The sequence below is a fragment of the Canis aureus genome, chromosome 8 (genome assembly GCF_053574225.1).
Source record: "Canis aureus isolate CA01 chromosome 8, VMU_Caureus_v.1.0, whole genome shotgun sequence".
Lineage (NCBI taxonomy): Eukaryota > Metazoa > Chordata > Mammalia > Carnivora > Canidae > Canis > Canis aureus.
The window spans coordinates 60,100,085-60,125,266 of NC_135618.1; the positions used below are offsets into that span (position 1 = coordinate 60,100,085).

At 51.4% G+C, this 25,182-nt stretch overlaps 3 protein-coding genes across 5 annotated transcripts; 2 read left to right on the forward strand and 1 right to left on the reverse strand.

Annotated features, from left to right (window-relative positions):
- The first annotated feature begins 3,781 nt into the window (after positions 1 to 3,781).
- MYL11 (myosin light chain 11) lies at positions 3,782 to 6,083 on the forward strand. The gene is made up of 7 exons (XM_077907316.1): positions 3,782 to 3,925; positions 4,545 to 4,640; positions 4,874 to 4,949; positions 5,153 to 5,257; positions 5,364 to 5,442; positions 5,746 to 5,794; positions 5,886 to 6,083. Exons 1-7 carry the CDS (start codon positions 3,923 to 3,925, stop codon positions 5,988 to 5,990), a joined length of 513 nt encoding a protein of 170 aa, XP_077763442.1. The 5' UTR covers positions 3,782 to 3,922; the 3' UTR covers positions 5,991 to 6,083.
- A 407-nt stretch (positions 6,084 to 6,490) lies between these two features.
- SEPTIN1 (septin 1) lies at positions 6,491 to 10,418 on the reverse strand. Its single transcript, XM_077907302.1, has 11 exons — positions 10,268 to 10,418; positions 9,995 to 10,091; positions 9,821 to 9,907; positions 9,485 to 9,608; positions 9,056 to 9,190; positions 8,844 to 8,961; positions 7,899 to 8,000; positions 7,680 to 7,779; positions 7,278 to 7,443; positions 6,949 to 7,039; positions 6,491 to 6,843 (listed from the first exon to the last, which is right to left on the reverse strand). Exons 1-11 carry the CDS (start codon positions 10,268 to 10,270, stop codon positions 6,757 to 6,759), a joined length of 1,110 nt encoding a protein of 369 aa, XP_077763428.1. The 5' UTR covers positions 10,271 to 10,418; the 3' UTR covers positions 6,491 to 6,756.
- ZNF48 (zinc finger protein 48) lies at positions 6,606 to 24,202 on the forward strand. Of its 3 annotated transcripts, none has more exons than XM_077907299.1 (3): positions 6,606 to 6,732; positions 19,753 to 19,846; positions 21,591 to 24,202. In XM_077907299.1, exons 2-3 carry the CDS (start codon positions 19,768 to 19,770, stop codon positions 23,390 to 23,392), a joined length of 1,881 nt encoding a protein of 626 aa, XP_077763425.1. In that variant the 5' UTR covers positions 6,606 to 6,732; positions 19,753 to 19,767; the 3' UTR covers positions 23,393 to 24,202. The 3 variants fall into 3 exon arrangements, with proteins under 3 accessions (XP_077763425.1, XP_077763426.1, XP_077763424.1); XM_077907300.1 differs by lacking the exon at positions 6,606 to 6,732 and adding an exon at positions 18,945 to 19,214; XM_077907298.1 differs by lacking the exon at positions 6,606 to 6,732 and adding an exon at positions 19,403 to 19,585.
- The last annotated feature ends 980 nt before the right edge of the window (positions 24,203 to 25,182 follow it).

A 25,182-nucleotide genomic window follows, 5' to 3' on the forward strand; every position in this document is an offset into this window, starting at 1 on the left:
CCAATGAGAGGGTGAGCGAAGGCAGGCGGAGGTGGGACGAAGGAGAGAACTAATAGAAAAGCGGGAAGCTGAACCTCCCAGCCACTAAAAATGGCTGGAGAGTGAATGACCACGGAAGGAGGAGGGTGCTGCGCAAGAAGAGGCGAGCCTGGCCAAAGGGAACAGTAAAAAGGGAACCAATGAACAGGGGGAGTGGGCGGAGGTCAAGTTGACAGACAGGGGTGTCTCTTAGGACGGTGACAGACAGCATCCGCAGTCAATAGGAAGAGCTGAGGAATTCTTGAGGTCTCCCAAGAAAGTCAAGAAGGAATGACAGCTGGGGGAGGGGGGTGCGGGGGGGGGGCCAAATTTGCAATTAATTTGCATCGTCAGCCAATGAGAGTATTCCCTCACTTTGGCAACAGGAAAGTAAGATAGACGGATGTCTCGGCCAGTGGCAGCATCCAAAAGGGTAGGGGCGCTGCCAGCAGGCGGTGCCAGCTCAGGGATATCGGTGACAACCGGAGACAAGCGCAGGAGGGGGCGACAGTTGGGGACAGCGCCGAGAGGGGGCGGAGGCCAGAGACACTAGTGCAGCCCTTAGCCAATAAGAGCGCCGCGCTGCTCTGCTTGAGTCCTTTCTGGGCTGCCATTCTCTCTCTCCCTGTCCTCCCTCTCTCTCTTTTTAAGTAGGCTCCACAGCCACGGTGGGGCTTGAACTCACGACCCTGAAATGGAGAGCCGCATGCCCTCCCGACTAAGCCAGCCAAGCGCCCCCTGGGTTCCCATTCTCCATCCAGAGCCGCCTCACTCTGGTGGTCTGTGAGACCCCACCACAAATCCAGTGGCCTCTGATCAAGTACTCTCAGCCTCCAGTCTGTCTTTAATTTTCATCTAGGCCAGCAACCAACCTCAACACTCAAAGCCTAGGCGACTATAACCAGAGCTCCCAATCCTCTAAGCAGCCCATCTCCCTGGATCCTCCATTTCCTATGGGAATCCCAAGCCCTAAGTCCCTCTTCTCAGCCCCCCATCTATCTCAGCTCCTCCCCAGAATCTAGGCTCTAATTTTGGACTTCATCCTCTGAGTGTGCCCCCCATTCTAAAAAAAATTTTTTTAAGATTTTATTTATTTACTTGAGAAAGAGGCACAGGCAAGAGGAGTGGCAGAGGGAGAGGGAGAAGCAGGCTCCCCGCAGAGCAGATAGCCTGTGGTGGGGCTCAATTCCAGAACCTTGGGATCATGACCTGAGCCAAAGGCAAAGCTTAACTGAGGCAGCCACCCAGACACTACCCCTCCCCCCAGTTCTGGTGGGTATCCTAGCCCCCAAACCATGAATTCCCAGTAACATGAATTCCCATATCTTTGTTCTTACTGTTTTGGGGATGAAGGACCTGTTCCATCAACTCCTCTCCCATCACTGCCACACCTCTCTGTACTCATTTTTTTTTTTAAGATTTTATTTATTTATTCATGAGAGAATAAATAGCTCCCTGCATGGAGCCTGCTTCTCCCTCTGCCTGTGTCTCTGCCTCTTTCTCTCTCTCTCTCTGTGCCTCTCATGAATAAATAAATAAAATCTCAAAAAAAAAAAAAACAAAAACAAAAAAAACAACCTCTGAGCCACCCAGGGATCCCTGTAGTCCTCATTTTCTGCTAAGAAACCAGACCTCCGTGGGATGCCTGGGTGGCTCAGCGATTGAGAGTCTGCTTTCCCCTCAGGGTGTGAACACAGGATCCAGAATCGAGTCCCATACTGGGCCCCCTGCCGGGAAGCCTGCTTTTCCCTCTGCATATGTCTCTGCCTTTGTGTGTGTGTGTGTCTCATGAATAAATAAACAAATTTTAAAAAAAGAAAAGAAACCAGACCCCAGTCTCATGAGCCCCCAGGATACCATAGATCACAAACACAAAGCTCTGACTTTAGGAGTCCCTCCTCTCTCGGACCCCCATCCCTTTGAGCCTCAGAGTTAGAGGGCCCCAATTTTCCATACAGAGTCCACCATCCTAGAATTTCAGTCAGGCCAAACTCCCAATGTCCCGGATCCTCCTTGGTTTCTGAGTTCTTTTAGGCTATTTGCTCCCAGCTCAGACCCAGATCCTGTGTATTTCCATTCAGTGTCTGAGTTAGACATACAGCTCCTGATCTCCTTCTTATTTCCACGCTTTCCTTTTGACCCAAACTACCTGAGTACTTTCCCCCTTCCCCTCTTTGGGGTTTTCCTCCCCTCCCAGAACCAAGGAATAAATGGGCTCCTCCCTGAGCCTAGACCCCCCTGGTAACCGTATAAGGTGAGGCAGCTGTCATTGGAAGCAGGGAGAGGCTAGTGTAGGAGGCCAAGGGCAGCTGCTAAGTTTAGGGTGGCTCCTTCTCTCTTCTTAGAGACAACAGGTGGCTGGGCCTCAGTGCCCAGAAAAGAAAATGTCTTAGAGGCATTGGCATGAGGCTGGAGGAGGGAAAAAGGAGGAGGTACTTTCCTCAGGACATCAGGTCCTAGAGGGAGCAAAAGAAGGAGGAGGTGGGTGTCCTTGCCAATCTTGGCCTCCCAGGGCTTCCTCAGCCACTATTTCCCCGGGAGAGGGTACCTCAAAGTCACACAAGCACCCGAGCTGGTTCTTGCCTAGAATGGGGAAAGGAGCACTAGCCATTCCAGCCACCCAGAAGGAAGTGACCAACTAGCATCTCTCCTGGTGTCTCTGACTCCCCTCCTCTGAATTCTAACTTTCACAATAGGATCCAATGAAATGATTATAGACTCACATTAGATTATGTTCTTCAGTTTCAAACTTTTCCAAGGCTCCCAAGTTCTTATCCCTCACCTCAGCCTGGCATGGAAGACCCTTCAATCTCTGGTTTCCAGCCTACACCCTCTGCTCTAGCCTTGTCACCATTCTAACAACTTGACCTTTCACTTCTCCAGGTCTTTGCCTATCTGTGCTCTCTGTTTAGCATGCCTGCCCTTCTACTTTCACCTAACTTCTCCTAGTCTTCATAAAATCATTCCCATATCCTCAGACAGGGCTGCTATGCCCTCTACTTCTGTGCTCCAGATCAGCTGTCCTTTTTTTTTTTTTTTTTTTTCAGATCAGCTGTTATGGCATTTTCTTAGTTTATCCAGTCTCCACAGGTAGGCTGTAAGTCCACCAAGGCAGGGCACAAATATGAATTGTAATGATTATATTTCACTAAACCGTTTCCACATAGTGTTCATATCCACAAGTTCTGTGGGATGGGGAAAACAAGGCCCATGTTTGGTGCAGTAATTATTTAAAAATAAAAAATCTTTCTAAAAATACAAATAAGGGCAGCCCCAGTGGCACAGCGGTTTAGTGCCACCTGCAGCCCAGGGCGTGATCCTGGAGACCCGGGACGGAGTCCCACGTCAGGCTCTCTGTGTGGTGCCTGCTTCTCCCTCTGCCTGTGTCTCTGCCTCACTCTCTCTCTCTCTCTCTGTCTCTATGAATAAATAAAATAAAATCTTTAAAAAACATTCAAATAAATAGAAACATAAAAATGTTAATTTCAAAATGAGGAATGTTTTTTAAAGAAATAAATAATAAATAAATCTGGAGCCACCCCACTCAGGTTTATCTTTCTCCCAGTACTATGCATTAGTTTGGGTCCTCTCTGAACTCTGGCATATTCGAGCCCCCTTTTGGGAAAGTGAGCATCCTTTCCTGCCTGGGTCCTAGTGAGACACACATCCCAAGACCTAGTCACTCCTCCCTCCCTGAGCTCCAGCTGCTGCCAGCCCTCCAAGAAAGGAGAGGCCCTGAGCCGGGCTATTTTGGTATCTGGGGTGGGCACCCACAGGGCTAAGGTTACCCTGGTATGTTGAGGGCTCCCTGGGGCAGGACTATATAACCCCAGAGGGACTGTCACAGGCTGACTCTGCTCCTTCCCAGCCAGAGCCACTGCCTTGCCCCCAGGAGACTGAAGCCATGGTGAGTGAGAATCCCCCAGCCCCTACCCAGATCCCTCAGACCTCAAGGCAGCCCCACTTTTTATAAGTAGCTGATTCCCAGTCCAGTAAGAGGAAACAGATGAATCCTCCCTTTCTTGGCATTGCTAATGGGGAGCATACAGAAAGATGGCCTAAGTGATCCAACCAAGGATAATCTGCCAAGACTCTCCATTCACAGGAGACCCACCTCTCTCAAAGCATGCTGCATACTTTCCTGTACTCCTTTCTAAAACCCTCTGGGCAGAGTCAGGCAAGGATTTCAACTCTCATTCTATACATGAGAAATTAGAGGTTCAGACAGGGTGAATGAGCAGATCAGGGTCACACAGCAGGTTTGGGACTCAGAGGAGACAAGCTCTGGTCACTGAAAAGGAGATTTGTTGAGGAGTCCCACATGCTGGGTAGGATGGAGGATAGGAATTTGGGGATGCAACCAAAACAAGTCCCCTCAGCAAAGAGGTCATAAGGAGAGGAAAACCTAGAACCAAAAGAGCTGCTTTTAAAAAAATGACTCAAAGAACCCTGAATCTAATCCATTGCCTCCAGAGAGATGTAGGGATTCACCCATGGACCACTTTGCCCATCCCTCACCCCCCCAGGCACCCAAAAAGGCCAAGAGAAGGGCAGTGGCAGAGGGCGGAAGCTCCAACGTCTTCTCCATGTTCGACCAGACTCAGATCCAGGAGTTCAAGGAGGTGAGTAAGGGGAGAAGGGAGACTGGAAACTGACCAAAGGCACCCCTTGCCACCTCTCCCTGGAATGTGCACCTGTTTAGGGGGAGGGGAAGGGTTTAGAATTCCTTGCTTCCCGTCCTGCTTGGCATGTAAGAGAACAGCTGGCAAGGGGCCAGAATCTGATCTGCCTGGGCTAGGGATGCTGAAGCCTGGCCACAGGGGAACTAATCCCGCCCTGCCCCTGCCTTCCACAGGCCTTCACGGTAATTGACCAGAACCGTGATGGCATTATCGACAAGGAAGATCTGCGGGACACCTTCGCAGCCATGGGTGAGCCCCTTCTCCTACCCATAGAGACTCAAGGCTGGAGAGTACTGGGAATTCAGGAGCCTTGGGTTTCAGCCCTGCCAGTTCCACCCCAAAACCTCAGTCCACCCAGAAGAAAATATGGGTGGGATGATCTGAATTTATGGGAAGGATCAACCAACCCTTGGCGGAAAGATCCCACTCCAGCTTCCCCCACCCTACTCCAGGGCGCCTCAATGTGAAGAATGAGGAGCTAGATGCCATGATGAAGGAAGCCAGTGGTCCCATCAACTTCACCGTCTTCCTGACCATGTTTGGGGAGAAGCTTAAAGGTGAATGAAATGTCCTGGGTCTAAGCCCCCAGATGCCCCTACCCACACCTTTCAGGGACAGAACCTTCAGAAACCCTTCTGCTTCATGCGCCTTCTGACCTTCCAGGTGCGGACCCCGAGGATGTGATCACTGGAGCCTTCAAGGTCCTGGACCCTGAGGGGAAGGGCACCATCAAGAAGCAGTTGTAAGTGACCCTTTCCAGCTCAAACACAGAAAGCCTCCTTAAATTCTTACCAAAGCTTAGGTATAAAAGAGAGAATAAGGGAAAAATTAGGACTGTGGAAATGGGCAATAGGATTACACTATCACAGCACATATGAGAGGGGAAGAGCAAAACCGAGAAGGCCAGACTGGGAGACCAGTGAGGGATCTGGAATGACTTCGGTTTTCAAGTTGATACCAGGAATGGCAACCAGGATGAGGTGGGAGGGACTGGAAAGGAACCACGAAGCCCAATCTCAACTCCCCATATGTCACCTCTCCGCAGCCTGGAGGAGATGCTTACCACGCAGTGTGACCGCTTCTCCCCGGAGGAGGTGAGCAGGGGAGGGGCCGGGAGAAGCAGACGGAGGGGGGAGGGGAGCATACGGAGTCGGTAGGAGACGCCGCCCCTGAATCTTTCCGCAGATCAGGAACATGTGGGCAGCCTTCCCCCCCGACGTGGGAGGCAACGTGGACTACAAGAACATTTGCTACGTCATCACGCATGGCGACGCCAAGGACCAGGAGTAGGGGACCCTCTTAGGCTTCTGCGGGCCAACGCCTTCCTGCCAGTCCGACCCCCACCCCGACTCCTAATAAAACTAAACTGGTCTTTGTTTATTAGCCGCGGCGCTTTCAGTGCGTTTGTGGGAGAGGGACTCAGGTGGGAAGCTGGCCTGAAACACTGCCTGGCCCCAAGCCAGCGCCCAGCCGACGAGTAAATAGTGGCCCGGAGGCCTGGGGTCCGGGTGGGGCGGCTCCATCCGCTCCATCCGCTACATCCGCCACTTACTCCCGCTGGGAAAGTAAGACTCTGGTGGTTTCAGGGAAACTACTTGTTTTTTTAATATTTACCCACTTATTTATTTGAAAGAGAGCGCAGGCGCGAGCAAGGGGAGGGGCAGAGGGAGGAGAGGGAGAGAGAAAAATCTCCAGCAGACCCCCGCTGAGCAGGACCAGCCCCCCCCCCCCCCCCCACTGGATTCTATACCCTGAGATCATGACCTGAGCCAAACTCAAGAGCCTCACGCTTAACATACTGGGCCACTCCGGCGCCCTGAAACTCATTTTATTGAAGTCACAGCTTGAGTGAAGGGGGCGGGGGGGCTAGGGGCGGGGCTGAAAGCTGGGGCGTGGCCATGGGGTGTGGCCAAAGGCGGGACTACAAACCCGGCATTGGGAGAACCTCTAAGCCCGAGAGCCCAGAGCCGAGTTGGGTCTCGCAGGCTGGGGCTCCAGGATTGGACGGGAACCGACTGAAGGCGGAGCCGAGGTAAAGCAGGGCCGGGCGGGGTCCTCAGAGAGTGTCCGATTGCTCTCCCTGAGTCTGGCTTTGCTGCATCTGGGCCTGCATCTTCTCCAGCATCTCTTGCATGCGGCGCAGCTGTGCGGGGCAAGATTGTAGGCGGTGGGACGGGGAGGCCATGGAGGGACTTCGAAGAAGACTTGGGGTTCTGGGGGGTTGGGGCAGAGCGAGGTACTTGCTCACCTCTTCATCTTTCTCACGGATCAATTTCTCTGTCTCGGCCAGAGGCAGCATGGGCAACGGGATCTCTGTGGCGCTCTGGCGGGAGAGCTTACTAGGAGGCGGGGGAAAGGGACAGGGAATCAAGGGCGGGACCCTCGGTTAATGGTTGCAGGAGCGGCGCGGGGCGTGGGGCGAGGTTGGGGTCTAGGAGGCGGGGCCATGTCCTTTCAATGCCATAAACAAAGTGGATGGGGAAAGATTCTGGGAGAGTGGTCTGGATGATGAAGGCCGGGTCCGGGACAGTGAGGGCCAGGCCTTGGGAGTCCCTAGGACTCAGGTCAGGCTCTCACCTACGGCTGGTTCGATCGCGAGCCCCAGGCCGGGCTAGGCTCTGTAGGCAGCTGGCCCGGTAGCCCTCGTAGAGAAGATCGTGGGTCACTTCCTTCAGGTCCTGCAGGTGTGTCTGCACCAGCATCCGTCGCAGGTTCAGGAAGTCGCAGTGATGTGGGTTCTCGACTGAGGGGCGGACCGGCGAGTGTCAGGGACCTTCGGGTCTAGCCCTACTGGGCCTGGTCGAGTCTGCCCAGATTCCTGCCCCTGTCTAGGTGAGGGTCTGAAGTCCAAGGATCCCTCTTTTGGCTCTTAGGATCCCCGGGACCAGAGATCGCCCCAACTTTACATGTTGGGTGCCATTGACTCAGAGGCGTCTTGGGCTCCCCGCTGGCCTCAGAAAGCATGCCCACCTTACTCACCCTCCACGGTACCCCAGGAGTAGCGGCGTCCCCTCACAGGCCGGGTCCCACCGTCCCTCACTACCTCGCAGGAACCAACAACTGCAAAAGGGATGCTTTCCTGAAAGGCAGGAGTCAGGGATCACCGGTGGCCCCTCTTGGGCAGAAACCTCGTTGTCAACCTCCACCTCTGCAGCCGCAGCCCTGGCTTCTTTGCCCCATCCTCCTTTGCATCTTTACCTTCATCTCTGCATCCTGCCTCTTGAAGTCCTCATCCTCATCAGAGTCACAATCGGGGAACTGGTAGATGTTGATCTCTTCCTCTTTCAACTGGTCCCTGATCTAGGAGCAGACAGATGCACAGACAGTGAGAAACAGAGGCTGTGAGCAGCAGACACTGCCTGGCTGGAGACAGTGAGATAAGGTACCAGGTGGTCAGAGGCAGGTGACATGAAAGGCAGATGGTGACATACAGGAGGCCTCAAACCAAAATCTCAGAAGGGTGCCTGGGCTGGCTCACTCAGTAGAGCATGTGACTTTTGACTTCAGGGTTGTGAGTTCAAGCCCCAGGTTGGGTGTAGAGATTACTTAAGATCTTGGGGCCCCTGGGTGGCTCGGTGGGTGAAGCATCTGACTTGATTTCAGCTCAGGTTTTGATCTCAGGGTCATGAGCTCAAGCCCCTGTTGGGCTTAAAAAATTTTTTTTTAATTAAAAAAAATACTTTTATTTAAATCTTAAAAAAAAAAAAAAATAAAATAAAATAAAATAAAAAACCTCAAGTAATGAGAGAGATATATATGGTGAAAAAGAGACAAAGACACCCTAACAGGGATGACTGGAGCCTGGGAAGATTATAAGATGAGGCAAATACCAAAAGCCCAAGAGAGAGAGGCCTAAGCAGAAACAGTGAGAGAGGGCTCTGAAGTTACGATGGGGGTCATCATTCCTTGCTGCCACCCTCAGACAGACAGGCCTTAGCCAAGCAACCAGTCCAGGGATTCTATTCCGAGCCTCCAGCTTCTTCAGCCAGCTTACTACCCACCTTCCTCAGAAACTCTCTCCTGCAGTGTGGTTTGACTCATTTTGCTTCCTTTCCCGAGATCAAAGAAGTCAAAGCTGATTTCAGGTTTGATAACAACTTTTGGCTTCATGTAGGGCCAAAGATCAGAGGTTACCAGACATACCTTCTGCTTGAGAGCCTGGGTCTCCTTAGGCATCAGGGCATCTGCTTTGCCAATGACTGGGATGATGTTGACCTTTTCATGTACTGCCCGGAGGAAGGCCACATCTAGGGGCCGGAGCCTGCGTGGAGTGATTGGTCAGGGTTCAGCCTTAGGCCACGGAAACCTTCCCTGCCCCTACCCAATACCTCAACCCTCGAGGGTGTCCCCCAGACCCTCGGCCAAAGGGTGAGATGAAGTAGAGGCAGCAGTGGACACGGGAATCCTGAATGTTCTTCCGGTTCAGGCCACTCTCATCCCTAAGATACTGCTCAAATTGCTCCTCAATGAAGCGCACCACAGGCAGCCAGCTGGGGTGTGGGGCAAGAGAGAACAGTCACAGGGGAGGGGCCACAGGGGAGGGAAGGGGTCGAAGCTAGCCAGGACCCTGGAGGTGGGAACTAGTTTCTTGGGCTCTAACCAAAGACATCAAAGGAGATTGATGAGGTGTAGTTCAGCTGTTGGGAAGCCACATGGCCACCAGATGCAGACCCACCTTTTGGGGAGGGCAGGGGCAGAGCAGACCAGTCCTGTAACTGACCCCTCAGCCTTCACAGAGTAGCCACATGGGGAAGCTTAGCCCGCGCTCCTTCCATTGTTCTCACCAGTCTGAACAATCCACAGAGTCCCCAAAGCCAGGTGTATCCACCACTGTCAGCTTCACCTTAATACCCCCCTCCTCGATCTCCACACCCCGGCGCTCAATGGTCAGTGTTCGTGTCAAGCGAGCTGTGGAGATGAGAAGTGGTCAGGGAGCTTCGCAGGGGTCTGAGCCAGGTTTCCTTTCTCAGAATCCCAGTTGCCCCCACCCATTTTTTTCAGGGGAGTCTCAGAAAAGCACTGAGCTACCCGAGTGCCCCCAAAAAGTCAGGAGAGACCCAGATGAGTGCCACCTGGGGATAGGGGAGACAGAGGACCTGGAGAGGACAGGAGGGTCTTACCGCTGGCCTCTGGCAGTTGCCGGTCCTCATAGAGATTGGTGAGAAACAGGCTGTTGATGAGGGTGGATTTTCCCAAGCCTGACTCCCCTGTGGACAGGACAGACCCACCTGGTCAGGTGAGGAGACAGCCAGGGTCTCTTGAGGACCCAGTCCCCTGTCCCAAACCCATCAGACCTGCCACCATGAGTGTGAAGTCGAAGCCCTTCTTGACGGACTTGCGGTGCAGCTGATTGGGGAGGGCGGCGAAACCCACATACTCCTTGTCCTGTTGCTAGGGGGCAGACAGTATGAGGCTGCTGGGAGCGGCAGGCAGGGCCCCCAGTGTAAGCTGACTTCTCCTTGGGAGTGAGGAGAAGTCAGCCTACCATGGGTTGACTTGGGCCTGGCGACTCCGGGGTTTGGGGGCTGAGGGCAAAGATGCCTGTATTCCTGGGCAGAAGGACTTACCATGGCCCTGCTAGCTGTCGCTGCACCTGCTGTCTCTCCCCACTTCCTCTGGTGGGGCAGGAAGTTGAGTGTGGCAAATAAGGGGGCGGGCAATGTAGGAAGCTGAGATGCTCGAACTGGTAAGGAAAGCCAAGACCAAGAAAACCTGGGAGTTCTCACTTTCTGGATCCCTTTGGCTATGCCCTCTTGGGAAGCTTCAACACCTCAGTTCTCTGCACACCCTTATTCCAAGCCCCCACTGTGACCCCATCACCCTGGTGAGAGGTGGGGTATAGGCAGAGAGGAAGGAAGCAGATTGGTGTCTTTAGCAAGTGAGATGAGACTTTGACTGAGATGGTTAAAAAAAAAGTTCCCAGAGACTAAGTGGACCAAAAGTCTTAACAGATTTAGGAGTGGAAGAAGCCATCAATTTTCCTTACCAGCTCATGCAATTGATTTTTTTTTAAAGATTCTATTCATTTATTCATGAGAGACACAGACAGAGGGGCAGAGACATAGGCAGAGGGAGAAGCAGGCTCCTGGATGGGGAGTCCAATGCAGGACTCAATCTCAGAATCCCAGGATCACGCCCTAAGCTGAAGGTAGATGATCAACCACTGAGCCACCCAGGTGCCCCTGATTCATTTTTTCCCCCATGCAATTGGTTCTTTTTCTTTTTCTTTTTTTTTTTTAAGATTTTATTTATTTATTTGATAGAGAAAAAGCACAAATACATAGAGTGGCAAGCAGAGGGAAAGGGAAAAGTAGGCTCCTCACTGAGCAGAGAGCCCAGTTGGCGGGGCGGGGCGGGGGGGGGGCTCCATCCCAGAACCCTGAGATCATGACCTGAGCTGGAGGCAGACACTTAACTGACTGAGCCACCCAGGTACCCCTTCATGCAAGGGATTCTTTTTTTTTTTTTTTTTTAAGATTTTATGTATTTGAGAGACAGAGAGAGCACAAGCAAGTGAGCAGCAGAGGGAAAGGGCGAAGCAGTCTTCCAGCTGAGCAGGAGCCCAAAGCCTGGCTCCATCCCAGGTTCCTAATGTGCTTCTGTGTGTAATTTTTTGGTGTGTATGCATTTTGAAAAATGTGTAGTGGGGATCCCTGGGTGGCTCAGCGGTTTAGCACCTGCCTTTGGCCCAGGGTGCGATCCTGGAGTCCCGGGATCGAGTCCCGCATCAGGCTCCCAGCATGGAGCCTGCTTCTCCCTCTGCCTGTGTCTCTGCCTCTTTCTCTCTGTCTGTCTATCATGAATAAATAAATAAAAGAAAAACCTTAAAAAAATGAAAAATGTGTAGTATACAGTGCATGTTTACACAAATGATTATATATATGAATACATATTTGTTAACTTTTTCATTCAGCACTATTTTTTTAAATTTTATTTATTTATGCATGAGAGACAGAGAGAGAGGCAGAGACATAGGCAGAGGGAGAAGCAGGCTCCCCCAGGGAGCCCGATATGGGACTCCATCCTGGGACTCCAGGATCACACCCTGAGCCGAAGGGAGACACTCAACCGTTGAGCCACCCAGGCGTCCCCAGCACTATTTTTTTTTTTAAGATTTTTAAAATTTATTTATTCATAGAGACACACACACACACACACACACACACAGAGGCAGAGACACAGGCAGAGGGAGAAGCAGGCTCCATGCAGGGAGCCGGATGTGGGACTCTATCCCAGGTCTCCAGGATCACACCCTGGGCCACAGGTGGCACTAAACCGCTGTGTCACTGGGGTTGCCCCCTAGCACTATTTTTTAAAAGCTTTAAAAAAAATTTTTTTTAAAGTAATCTCTACATCCAAGATGGGGCTCAAACCCATGACCCCAAGATCAAGAGCTGCATGCTCAGGACACCTGGGTGGCTCAGTGGTTGAGCGGCTGCCTTTCGTTCAGGCTGGGGTCCTAGGATTCAGTCCTGCATCAGGCTCCCCATTGGGAGCCTGCTTCTCCCTCTGCCTGTGTCTCTGCCTCTCTCTGTGTGTCTCTCATGAATAAATAAATAAAATATTTTTTAAAAAAAAGGTATTTATTTATTCATGAGAGACACAGAGAAAGAGGCAAACACAGGCAGAGGGAGAAGCAGGCCCCATGCAGGGAGCCTGATATGGGACTCCATCCTATGACTCCAGGATCACACCCTGAGCCAAGGGAAGACACTCAACCATTGAGCCACCCAGGCGTCGCCAGCACCATTTTTTAAAAGCTTTTTTAAAGCTTTTTTCTTTTTTTTTTTTTTAAAGTAATCTCTACACCCAACATGGGGCTCAAACCCATGACCCCAAGATCAAGAGTTGCATGCTCAGGACGCCTGGGTGGCTCAGTGTTTGAGCATCTGCCTTTCATTCAGGCTGGGGTCCTAGGATTCAGTCCCGCATTAGGCTCCCCATTGGGAGCCTGCTTCTCCCTCTGCCTGTGTCTGCCTTTTTCTCTGTGTCTCTCATGAATAAATAAATAATTTTTAAAAAAGATTTTATTTATTTATTCATGAGAGGCACACAGAGAGAGAGGCAGAGATAGAAGCAGAGGGAGAAGCAGGCCCCATGCAGGGAGCCCGATGCGGGACTCCATACCAGTACTCCGGGATCATGCCCGGAGCTGAAGGCAGACCCCCAACTGCTGAGCTATCAGGCATCCCTTAAATATTAAATTAATAATTCTACCGCTTAGGGTCACAATGGGGATTTTACGGCCTAATAGACATAAAGCTCTTAGTTCAGTATCCAATGTATGAGATGAGCTCCCACAGAAAATGCTAGCTATTGCTAGCATTACTTGGGCAGAGGGGTGTGACAGTGCCACCATCTCAAATCTAGTGATTGCCCCTTGCTGAGGATGTAGACAGGGTTTCGGCCCTCTGGGGAGCCAGAGACAGCCACAGGTAAGTGTGCCACAGAGCACTGGTGCTAAAAACGTAGTGCAACAAGGAGATAAACAGAGGACTTCGAGAAGCCAAGGGAAGGGATAATTATACCCCTCCTCACTCCGAAACCCTTCCTCCTGCATTTCTTATCAAGCTGAGCAGGCCTAAAGTCTTAATTAAAACTCTGAGCTCCTCCCCCCTTGCACTCCAGGAGTACATTTGACCCCAGAACAACACAGCTTTCAACTGTGATGATGGTGGTGGTGGGGGTGGGGGTGTCCATTTGTATGCAGATTTTTTTTTCAATGAATACAGTACTATAAAGGTATTTTTCTCTTATGATTTTCTTTTCTTTTAAAAATATTTTGTTTATTTAGGGACACCTGAGTAGCTCAGTGGTTCAGCATCTGCCTTTGGCTCAGGACATGATCCTGGGGTCCTGGGATTGAGTCCCACATCGGACTCCCTGCAGGGATCCTGCTTTCCCTCTGCCTGTGTCTCTGCCTTTCTCTGTGTGTGTCTCTCATGAATAAATAAATAAAAAATCTTAAAAAAAAAGGGTTTTATTTATTCATGAGAAACCCACACAGAGAAAGGCAGAGACAGGCAGAAGGAAAAGCAGGCTCCCCGTGGGGAACCCAATGCAGGACTCCATCCCAAGACCCCAGGATCACGACTGGAGCCAAAGGCAGATGCTCAACCACTGAGCCACCCAGGCATCCCATGATATTCTTTTTTTAATTTTTAATTTATTTTTTAAAAGATTTCATTTATTATTAATTAGAGAGAGAGAGAGCACACGGGAGCATGAGCTGGGGGAGGGGCAGAGGGAAAGAGAGAAGCAGATTCCCCACTGAGCAGGAAGCCTGATACTGGGGCTCAATTCCAGGACCTCATGATCCTGACTTGAGCAGAAGGCAGATGCTTAACCAACTGAACTACCCAGGCACCCCTCCTTTTTTTTTTTTTAAGATTTATTTTTATTTTTATTTATTTATGAGAGAGAGAGAGAGAAAGAGAGAGGCAGAGACACAGGCAGAGGGAGAAGCAGGCTCCATGCCGGGAGCCTGACGTGGGACTGGATCCCGGGATTCCAGGATCGCACCCCCAGGCCAAAGGCAGGCGCGAAACCGCTGAGCCACCCAGGGATCCCCCCACCCTTTTTTTTTTTTTTAAGATTTTTATTTATTTGAGAGAGCACAAGCACAGGAGCAGGGGGAGGGGCAGAGGGAGAGGAACAAGCGACTCCCCACTGATGAGGAGCTCAATAGTGGACTCAATCCCAGGACCCCAATATCATGACCTGACTCAATACGGGACTCAATCCCAGGACCCCAAGATCAAGACCCAAGCCAAAATCAGATGCTTAACTGACTGAGCCACCCAGGCACCCCTTCTTATGATTTTGATAACATTTTCCTTTCTCCAGCTTATTTTATTGTAAGAACACAGTATGTAACACAGTAGTATTCATTTTATTTATGAATAAATTGTAAGAACACAGTATGTAACACAGTAGTATTCATTTTATTTATGAATTTATTCATTTATGAATAAATAAAATCTTAAAAAATATATATGCATCTAATATCACTACCATGATATAACCCCATTTTGATTTTTATCCTTCTAGATTTTCTCTCATCCCTTTAAATATGAATAAACATATTTACAAAACTAGGATCATACTATAACTTTGTTTGGAATCCTATTTTTATCACTGCATATGTTCTATCTATAATAAATATTTATAATTTTTAACATTCATTTATTTTTATGAGGATGACATTTAACAATTTGATATAGAGTGGTTTTTCTTTTTTTTTTTTAAGTTTTGTTTTAATTCCAGCTAACATACAGTGTTATTAGTTTCAGGTATACAACATGATTCAACAATTCCATACATCACCTAGTGCTCAACACAAGTTCACTCCTTAGCCTCCCATCATCTGTTTAGTCCCTCTCTGCCTCTGATAACCATCAATTTGTTCTCTATAATTAAAAGTCTGTTTCTTGGCTTGTTTCTCTTTTTCCCCTTTGCTTGTTTTCTTAAATTCCACGTGAGTGAAACAATATTTGTCTTTCTATGATTGACTTATTTCCCTTAGCATTATACTCTAGCTCCGTCATGTTGCTGCAAAAGGCAAGATTTCATTCTTTTTTATGGCTGAGTAATAACCATTATATATACACACCACATCTTCTTTATCCATTCATTTATCAGTAGACACTTGGGCTGCTTCCGTAATTTGGCCATTGTGGATAATGCTACTATGAACATTGGGGTACATGTATCCCTTTGATGTTTTTATATTTTTTGGTTAAATATCCAGTAGTGGGATTGCTAGATTGCAGGATAGTTCTATTTTAACTTTTTGAGGAAACTAGATACTGTTTTCCACAGTGGCTGCACCAGTTTGCATTCCCACCAATAGTGCATGAGGGTTCCTTTTTCTCCACCTTCTTGTGAACACTTGTTTCTTGTGTAGCTGATTTTAGCCATTCTGGCAGGTGTGAGGTAAAATATCATTGTAGTTTTGATTTGCATTTCCCTGATGATCAGTGATGTCGAGCATCTTTTCATGTCTATTGGCCATATATATCATCATTTTTATAAAAGTTTAGTATTTAGATTGATTCCCATTTTTTCCCAGTGATAAACAATGCTGAGCTGGGATGGACATGTTTGTGGTGCCATCATTGTGTACTTGTCCAACCATTTCCTTAGGCCTTTCTATGAGGTGAATTACTGAGTCAAAGGAAGTCACATATTTAAGGCATTTGTGAATATTAACAAATTGCATAAACAATAGGCTCTTAGCTTGCAGAGATGACATGAATTACTAGTGACACAGTATTCATTTACATGCTTATTACTCCAACAAATTATGTCTAATCATCCATACAATAAGGTTTGGGGCCTGCTCAGAGAAAGGAAGATCCTACCTTGAGATTCCTATGGGGCAGTATATGGTAGATAGGTATTTTCTCATTTAATCATCTGGATTATTTATTTTTCATCTTGCCATTAAACCTGCATAGCTATTGATGGCCCCACCGGGCATCCCTGGAAGGGCTTCTGTATCTTTTGATCCGAATTCAGGTTCAGACCTAAGAAGTCCAGGCTTTCTCTAGCTAGTTCTGTGAGTGAGTATGGTATACAGACTGGCCACCTTTCAGAAGGTTCTCCAAGAGTGGCTGGCTTTTTGCCATTTGGTACCCCCTTATCTCTGTTTTCCATCACAAGGACCTGGCACGGGATCCCTGGGTGGCGCAGCGGTTTGGCGCCTGCCTTTGGCCCAGGGCGCGATCCTGGAGACTCAGGATCGAATCCCATGTCGGGCTCCCGGTGCATGGAGCCTGCTTCTCCCTCTGCCTGTGTCTCTGCCTCTCTCTCTCTCTCTGTGGGACTATCATAAATAAATAAAATAGATAAATAAATAAAATAAACAAGGACCTGGCACATGGTGGGCCCCCAGAATACAACTAAATGTACCATTCTATCTTCAGCTTCCTTTGCCTTCCTATTATGTAAACTCATGACACATTAAAACACAACTATTCGGGCAGCCCCGGTGGCTCAGCAGCCCTCCAGCCCAGCGCATGATCCTGGAGACGCAGGATCGAGTCCCATGTCAGGCTCCCTGCATGGAGCCTGCTTCTCCCTCTGCCTGTGTCTCTGCTTCTCTCTCTCTCTCCTGTGTATTCTCATGAATAAATAAATAAAATCTTAAAAAAAAAAAAACACAACTATTCTGTTTTTCTCTTTGAGGATAGGTCTTCACCATCTTTGGATCTCAGGCTTCTAGCATGTAGTAGGTTTTCAAATAGTGTGTAGGCAACTGTTCATTTCATTCCCTCTGCCTGAGTTCTTCATTCAGCCCCCACTTTAGCCCACTCTGGATTTTGGTGAAACCTTAGCTGTTCTGAAAGGATTGGCTCAAAAATGCCATCTTCTTTCTTGGTTGCTCCACCCAAAAAAGTAAAAGCTGTTATCTTTGGCTAAGCACTTTACACATACAACACATATTAATCCTGAACCATTCAAATTGGCTATTATCCTCCCCATTTTACAGTTTAGGAAAAGAAGTAGGTCAAATTTGACTAGGGTCAAACAATAGTAAATGACAAGGTCAGGAATCAGCCTGCAGGAATGGCTTTAAAGGCAGTGTCCATAGCCACTAAACTCTACAGGTCTCTCTCTCTCTGCACTGCACTCCTATCATATTTTGTTCATCAGGTTGGTATAGAATCTGTCTCATCAGGATGCCTGGTGGCTCAGTGGTTAAGCGTCCGCCTTTGGCTCTGGGCATGATCCTGGAGTACCAGGATAGAGTCCCACATCTGGTTCCCTGCATGGAGCCTGCTTCTCCCTCTGCCTAGGTCTCTACCTCTCTACCCCTCCGTGTCTCTCATGAATAAACAAAATCTTTAAAAAAAAGTCTCACCACTTGCGTATCTCCATTTTCTACTGGACTAAGGAGTTTCTTTGTATTTTCAGGGCCTAGACAGCATCTAGATATTGATGATCCATAAGTGTGTGCTGATTGATGTCAGTGTCTAACATCCATGCCTACCAGACACCCAGAACTACGCTGACCCATTCCCACAGCTTAGAATTCTTCCTGCCTTCCCACACTCTTTTACTGGTGCATGTAACTTTTTCATGCCCCTATAATTCTTTTCTTTTTCATGATTGGCATGCTTGCCCCTGTAAACTGGTAGCATCCAAGGACAAATCTTACATGTGTTTCATCTCTTTATCCCAAACTTTTGGCTTTGCATTAAGGTGCTAATTAAATGTGAATTAATATACAAATCTGTCACCCCTCCCTATCATCAGATCATCTCTCAGGCACTCCTCTCTTCACCAAAGACAAGCTGGCTCAGAGTACAGATACCGGGGATCACACCCCAGGTCCCCTGGAACACAGACTCAGCCATGGTGGCACCAAACTGGAAACCAGGGTTTAATGTTTTAGGCTCTCCTTCTTGGGTTTGGCCTTTGTGGGGTTGTCGACCTGTCCCCTAGTCTCCCCATGGGCTCTTTCTTTGTGTCTCTCTTTGTCTCTGCCTGTTTCACTGTCTTTTGTTCCTCTGCCTCTGGGCCTGCTTCTCTCCAGATTCCCTTCCTCTTTTTTTTTTTTTTTTTTTTAAGATTTTATTTATTTATTCATGAGAGACACAGAGAGAGAGGCAGCGACGCAGGCAGAGGAAGAAGCAGGCTCCCTGCGGGGAGCTCGATGTGGAACTCAATCCCAGGACTCCAGGATCACGCCCTGAGCCAAAGGCAGAAGCTCAACCACTGAGACACCCAGGCGTCCCTCCCTTCCTCTTCTTATAGCTCCTCCGACTGTGCTTCAGTGACTTTGTATCTATCTCTTGTTTCTACATCTCTTTGTTTTCGGCGGCCAAGCTTTTGCTCCTATATTTTTTGGGCCGCCGTTGTCTCTCGGTCTCTCTCTGCCTTTGTGTCCTCTCTGACTCGGGGCTCTTGGGTTACGACTTGGTGAGTCTCTGGCTCAGGGTCTCCGCTCCAGGCCCCTGGCCTGATTTCAACTGGCCCCCTCTCCCCGTCATTTCTCTGGCGCCGGCCTCAATCCTCTACCGGCTGCTCCGGCCTCGGTCTCCCCTAGCCCTGCCCCCTCCCCACCCCTCTACCGGTTGCTTCGGCCTCGGTCTCCCCTAGCCCAGCCCCCTCCCCACCCCTCTACCGGCTGCTCCGGCCTCGGTCTCCCCTAGCCCAGCCCCCCTTCCCACCCCTCTACCGGCTGCTCCGGCCTCGGTCTCCCCTAGCCCAGCCCCCCTTCCCACCCTACCCCCGGCCCTAGGCCTCTCGGACCGGCCGCGCTTTGTTTCCTGTGTCTCAGCGCCCCGCCCCCGCCCCGTCTGGGGTCTCCGCCGCCCTCCGCCGCCCTTTGTTTGCCTTGGTCTCTCCCCCACCCCTTTCCCTGGGTCAGTCTTCGGATCTCTCTTTGTCTCTCCGGACCGGGGTGGCTGGCGCGGTCGGCCAGCCCCGGAGATCGGCGCGGGTGGCCCGACACAGCGACAATTAGGAAGAGTCTTCGGCCCTCATCACCCGGCTCCAGCCCAGCAGGTACATGGTTAATACCACCGAGTTCGGGCAACTGTCCTCGGCTTAGAGTAGCCCTGTCCGCGGCTTGCGGCCTCCCGCCGGCCACCGAGCTCGGGAGGACGCGGGCGGCCCCCACAGGCATGCAGCTCCTCCCAGGTCCTAGAGCGGTTCCGTGCGGCCCCGCGCTTCCGCTTCCCGTCCCCGCCCCCGGCGGCCGCCCCCGGGACGCCTGGGTCCGAGCCCCCTCCCCATTTGGCGCGGAGCCCGCGTCCCGGGGCCGCCGGCGGCTCGGGCAGCGGAGCCCCGCCGAGGAGCTCGCGAGGGCGCCGGGGTGGCGTAGTCGGAGGCGGCCAGGAGGAGAAGGGGGCGCTGCGGGCCGGAAGGAACAGCAGGTGCAGGGGCGGCCGGCGGCGCGGGCGGGGGTCACCGGGGACCGCGCCCCGCACCTCGGACCCGGCCGCTGTCCGGTGCCCGTGCTGACCGGCAGAGGGCAGCGGCAGGACCCCGCGGGCCGCACATGGCTGTGTGACCGTGGGATTGTGTCTGTCCCCTTGCTCAGGGCGGCGTGCGGGCGATGGAGCGCGCGGTGGAGCCCTGGGGCCCGGATCTCCAGGGCGCAGAGGAGAGGGAGCAGCTGAGAAGCGCCCGCACAGGTGAGGCCCGGGGCGGTGCGCCGCCTGGAGCAGGTAAAGGCCGGGTGGGGACTCCGGTGCCGGGCTCTGTTTAGCCGAGACCTAGAAAAATCGGGAGGGAGCTGTGCTTCCAGAGGGAGGGGGAGGGGAGGAAAAGCCAAGGTTAGGGAGCTAGCGTTTCTGAGCACCTACTGTGCGTCAGGCGGTTGAGGGGCTTCATCTTAAGGACTCTCCGGGGTCCTGGACAGTCATCACCAGCTTCACCGCCTGTGCCCTACTTCAGGGCTCATTTTATCTCATCCTGACAATTGCAACAACCTCCCCACATCCCTTTTCTCTTCAGTGATGCACTCAGCAGCCACCTTGATCCAAGTCCACATTTAATCCTGGTTCCTTCTCAGACACCTTCCCTAACTCCCTTCTGCCTACTAATCAAAAGCCTTAGCGTAGTGTTTGGTCTGGGCCTTACATGCTTAATCTAATCCCAACATCCTTTCCAGCTTTATCTTCCATTCCTCTCCATGGTTTACTCTTTTCTGTGCTGTGAAAACTTGGCCCTATCTCCTTATTTCTTCTCTCTCCTGAGAGCAGTTATTCTGAGCCCATAATTATAATTATTTGTGCTTGATCTTATCTCTCTACCAACCCTACGCATTTTGGGGGACAGGTGTGTGTCTGGGTCCTCTCAGGTACACACAAGGTGAATGAAGTAATAAATTACAGAATGAGCTAATGTAAGAAGATATAAGAGAGGGGCACCCTGGGACGCCTGGGTGGCTCAGCAGTTGAGCAACTGCCTTTGACTCAGGGTGTGATCCTAGGGTCCCAGGATTGAGTCCTGCATCAGGCTCTCTGCATGGAGCCTGCTTCTCCCTTTTCCTGTGTCTCTGCCTCTCTCTCGGTGCCTTCTCATGAATAAATAAATTCCTTTAAAAAAAAAATGAGATGGACGCCCGGGTGGCTCAGCAGTTGAGCGTCTGCCTTCTGCTCAGGGCGTGATCTCAGTCTGGGTATCAGGTCCCGCATCGGGCTCCCTGTGGGGAACCTGCTTCTCCCTCTGCCTGTGTCTCTGCCTCTCTCTGTCTCTCATGAATAAATAGACAAAATCTTAAAAAAAAAAAAAAAGGTATAAGAGAAATAACAAATATTAGATTTTTCAAATAGAGACAGTATATTGTTCATGCATCGTTAACACAGGCTTGGGAATTGGACAGACCTGAGTTAGAAATGTGACTTTGCTATTTTCTAACCCTTTTTTTTTTTTAAAGATTTTGTTTATTTATTCATGAGAGACAGAGAGAGAGAGAGAGAGGCAGCAATATAGGCAGAAGGAGAAGCAGGTTCCCCACAGGGAGCCCTATGCGGGACCTGATACCCAGACTGGGATCACGCCCTGAGCAGAAGGCAGACGCTCAACCGCTGAGCTGCCTGGGTGTCCCTCCTTTCTAACCTTTATAACCTTGAGAAGTGACTTAAATTGTCTGTCTGAGTGTTCATTTCTATAAAATGGGAGAAGGAGGAGGAATATCTAATAGCATTGTTTACAAGTCTTCAGTGATGCTTAGATCAGTGACTGGCACATATTAAGGGCGTGTTATAAATTACCAATTGTTAATGAGATGCAGCAATAAGTGTTTCAGAAGTTTAGAGAAGAGAGACATCCTTGTAACCACAGATTGTCAAGGAAGAGTTCCTGGGGAAGTTGCTATCAAAGATAGGGGCTGAGCCAAAGGGCAGGGTCTACTATTCCCTTTTCTTTCCTCAGGTATAGGGAGTGAGAATGTGGAGATTTCTCAGCCGGATGAGTTTGAACATACCCCACAGGAGGATGACTTGGGGTTCAAGGAAGAGGAAGATTTGGCCCCAGGTCATGAAGTAGGAAATGCCTCTCTCAAACCTGAAGGCATCCAGACCTGGGATGACTTGTGGGTCCAGAGAGAGGTACCAGGAAAACCTCAGGCTCGGGACGGAGGTCCCCGGCTCTTGGGAGAGCCACGTTGGGGCCAGGCTAGTGATCGGGCTGCCGTGTGTGGTGAGTGTGGCAAGAGCTTTCGGCAGATGTCAGATCTGGTGAAACACCAGCGGACCCATACTGGGGAGAAACCCTACAAGTGTGCGGTGTGTGGCAAGGGCTTTGGGGATAGCTCTGCCCGTATCAAACACCAGCGAACTCATAGTGGTGAAAAACCCTACAGAGCCCGGCCACCAGCCCAAGGCCCCCCAAAGATTCCTCGATCCAGGATCCCCGCTGGTGAGCGCCCCACTATTTGCGGTGAATGTGGCAAGAGCTTCCGGCAGAGTTCTGACCTGGTGAAACACCAGCGAACACACACGGGTGAGAAGCCCTACAAGTGTGGCATCTGTGGGAAGGGCTTTGGTGACAGTTCTGCTCGCATAAAGCACCAGCGGACACACCGGGGGGAGCAGCCTCCCCGGCCCGTGGTGCCCAGACAGCAGCCTTCTCGAGCAGCCACAGCAGCCACACAGGGGCCCAAGGCCCAGGACAAGCCATATATCTGCACCGATTGTGGTAAAAGGTTTGTGCTCAGCTGCAGCCTTCTGAGCCACCAGCGCAGTCACTTGGGGCCCAAACCTTTTGGCTGTGATGTGTGTGGAAAGGAGTTTGCCCGGGGCTCAGACCTGGTGAAGCACCTGCGGGTGCATACAGGAGAGAAGCCCTATCTATGCCCTGAGTGTGGCAAGGGCTTTGCTGACAGCTCTGCCCGGGTCAAACACCTCCGCACCCATAGTGGGGAGAGGCCTCACGCCTGCCCTGAATGTGACCGCACCTTCAGCCTCAGCTCCACCCTTCTCCGCCACCGCCTCACTCATATGGAGCCCCAGGACTTCAGCTTCCCAGGCTATCCCTTGGCTCCCCTGATCCCCAGCCCACCCCCCAGCTCAAGCCCACCCCCACCTCCTCTTGGCACGAGCCCCCCTCTGACACCTCGAAGCCCTTCACACTCAGGTGATGGGCCTTTTGGCCTGCCTGGCTTGGAACCAGAGCCTGGGGGCCCACAGGCTGGGGAGCCTCCCCCACCCCTGGAAGGTGACAAGCCACACAAGTGCCCTGAGTGTGGCAAGGGCTTCCGCCGAAGCTCGGACCTGGTGAAACACCATCGTGTGCACACAGGGGAGAAGCCCTACCTCTGCCCTGAATGCGGCAAGGGTTTTGCTGACAGCTCGGCCCGAGTCAAGCACCTCCGCACCCACCGAGGTGAACGGGCTCGGCCACCACCACCATCCACTCTTCTGAGGCCACATAACCCCCCTGGCCCAGCATCCACAGCCCCTCGACCCCGAGTCCGAGCCCAGACCTCTGGACCCAGTCAGCCCCATGTGTGTAGCTTCTGTGGGAAGGAATTTCCCCGGAGTTCAGATCTGGTCAAACATAGGCGAACACACACTGGGGAGAAGCCATATAAGTGTGCAGAGTGTGGCAAAGGTTTTGGTGACAGTTCGGCCCGCATCAAGCACCAGCGTGGGCACTTGGTCCTGAGGCCCTTCGGGACAGGGGATGGTCAGTCAAGGCCCCTCAAGGAGGAGCCACCAACAGGACTGGAGTAATAGGGTCCAGGGAAGGTGGAAGCCCAGGAGACCAAAGGGAGGGTATCTGCTGCTTAAGCAGAGAATAAAGGGCCGGGGAGGTGGTGGGAGGGAGAAGAGGGGAAGAAATGGGAGAAAGGAGTGAATAGTTAGAAATAGAGATTGGAGACAATGACCTTGAAGCTCAGGAAACTGTCCTGGCTGGGCTCAGTCAGGACCTTGACAGTGTGGTCTATACCCCCAGCTTCTAGAACACTGCCTCATATTCTGAATAGTGTAGGCACTTAATACTTATTGAATGAATAAACTGGCCTTAGCCTGAGGGCCCTTAAAAAACTCTAAAATCTGCTGCCTCTTAACCTGTTAAGAATTGATCCCACACAACCTTGCCCCTAGGAGACCAGCACCCTGGCCAGCACCAAACAGGGTTGGTTTGACCTTATCAACTGCAACAGTAAGACTTAAGGAGTTTCGGGTGGTAGAAAGGCAGGGGCATCTTGAACCTTCTGATGGGAAGAGCTTTGCTCTGTGGATCGCAGTACCCAGGCTCAGGCCACGGGACATGGTCAGCCAGTGGGACACCCTTGGACAGCCCAGATCTTATCTGCCTGGAGAACCCCAACCCGCCCTGACACCTGGACACTGGCAGAATGGACCAGAGACCGCAGAAGGTCCTACGCTCCATGCCAAGCCCAGGTCCTGGTGGACATCAGCAGAGACAAACTGGCTGGGAGACGAGCAGGACTGGAGTGAGGAGAGGCCAGGGAAGCTCCAAGGCAGGACAGCCACATCTCCATGTATCTCCTCACCAATAAATTTTCTTGTCTGAAACTTGGACTCTGTGCTTGTGTGTGTGTGTGTGTGTGTGCAGGGTGAGGGGTGGAAAAGACGTCAAAGCCTCACCACAGGTGAAGCCATGTGTAAACTTGTGAGGGTCTCTTGCCCTCTTTGAGCCCGTCAAATAAAAAGTTGGAATAGGCCGCCGCTTTCTAGCTGGCTGGTTGAAAGAAACGGTCACCAGGTCTGTCAGCTGATGCACCAGACCTGCGTTCTGGGTACCCACAGGCACCACCTACGCCACAACGTACAGCGCGACCCCTAAAAGGAAAAACGCGCGGCGCCACGGGGTGGGCTGGGGGGACGCGGGGGAGCGGAGGGGCAGGTCGGTGAGCGCTGCTGCTGTTGCTGTGGCGACAGGTGGGGAAGATGGCCGTCTGTGTAGTGCAGGCGCAGAGGTCCCCGACGCTGAGGCTCTGCCTCCTGGGAAACCCCGCCTCCCTGGGACCCTTTTTTATTTGTCGAGAAACAGGTCACTTGACTGTATAGTCCCAAGGGAGGATGCCTCTTTATCCCCTGGAAAAATCAACCATATTTTCCCAGCGACCCACGCGTCACTAGAAGCAAGATTCCCAATTCCTGGCTTTTTCCGAGGAGGCCGCCAGTAGGGAGGAAGGGAAAGAGGAACTGACCTGATTGGCCAGGGACAAAAAAGACGAGGGCAGTTCACCCTCCTAAGAAAGGAGTACGAGACTGCTTGGCAACTAAGCCGGCGGGGCGTCTCTGCTAGTCTCGGCGGGGGAACGCCCCACCCGCCCCCCACCTCAGAAGCTCTCGCGAGATCTGAACCATCGGCCGGGCTTCCCTGGAAACCAGTGAAAGCCGCCTGCGGCGCCCTTCTTCCCGGTCTTCCCACCTCTGCCAAGTTTGTTAGACACACTCCAAACCCTAGAATGTTGCATTCAGGCCTGGGGTTCTTGGCGGCTTCGGTCCTTAGGTGCACACCCCCTGCCCCCCGTAGGCCTGAATGGAGG

What these genes read in the sequence shown, in the direction of transcription:
- SEPTIN1 (XM_077907302.1), bottom strand. An exon ending in ATCTCACCCTTTGGCCGAGG is followed by an intron (nt 8,962 to 9,055) that starts GTCTGGGGGACA and finishes CACTCCACGCAG; the next exon opens with GCTCCGGCCCCTAGATGTGG. An exon ending in GGCAGGATGCAGAGATGAAG is followed by an intron (nt 7,780 to 7,898) that starts GTAAAGATGCAA and finishes CCTGCCTTTCAG; the next exon opens with GAAAGCATCCCTTTTGCAGT.
- ZNF48 (XM_077907299.1), top strand. Translation starts at nt 19,768, where the DNA reads ATGGAGCGCGCGGTGGAGCCCTGGGGCCCGGATCTCCAGGGCGCAGAG. An exon ending in GCTGAGAAGCGCCCGCACAG is followed by an intron (nt 19,847 to 21,590) that starts GTGAGGCCCGGG and finishes TTCTTTCCTCAG; the next exon opens with GTATAGGGAGTGAGAATGTG.
- MYL11 (XM_077907316.1), top strand. An exon ending in AGATCCAGGAGTTCAAGGAG is followed by an intron (nt 4,641 to 4,873) that starts GTGAGTAAGGGG and finishes TGCCTTCCACAG; the next exon opens with GCCTTCACGGTAATTGACCA. An exon ending in GTTTGGGGAGAAGCTTAAAG is followed by an intron (nt 5,258 to 5,363) that starts GTGAATGAAATG and finishes CTGACCTTCCAG; the next exon opens with GTGCGGACCCCGAGGATGTG.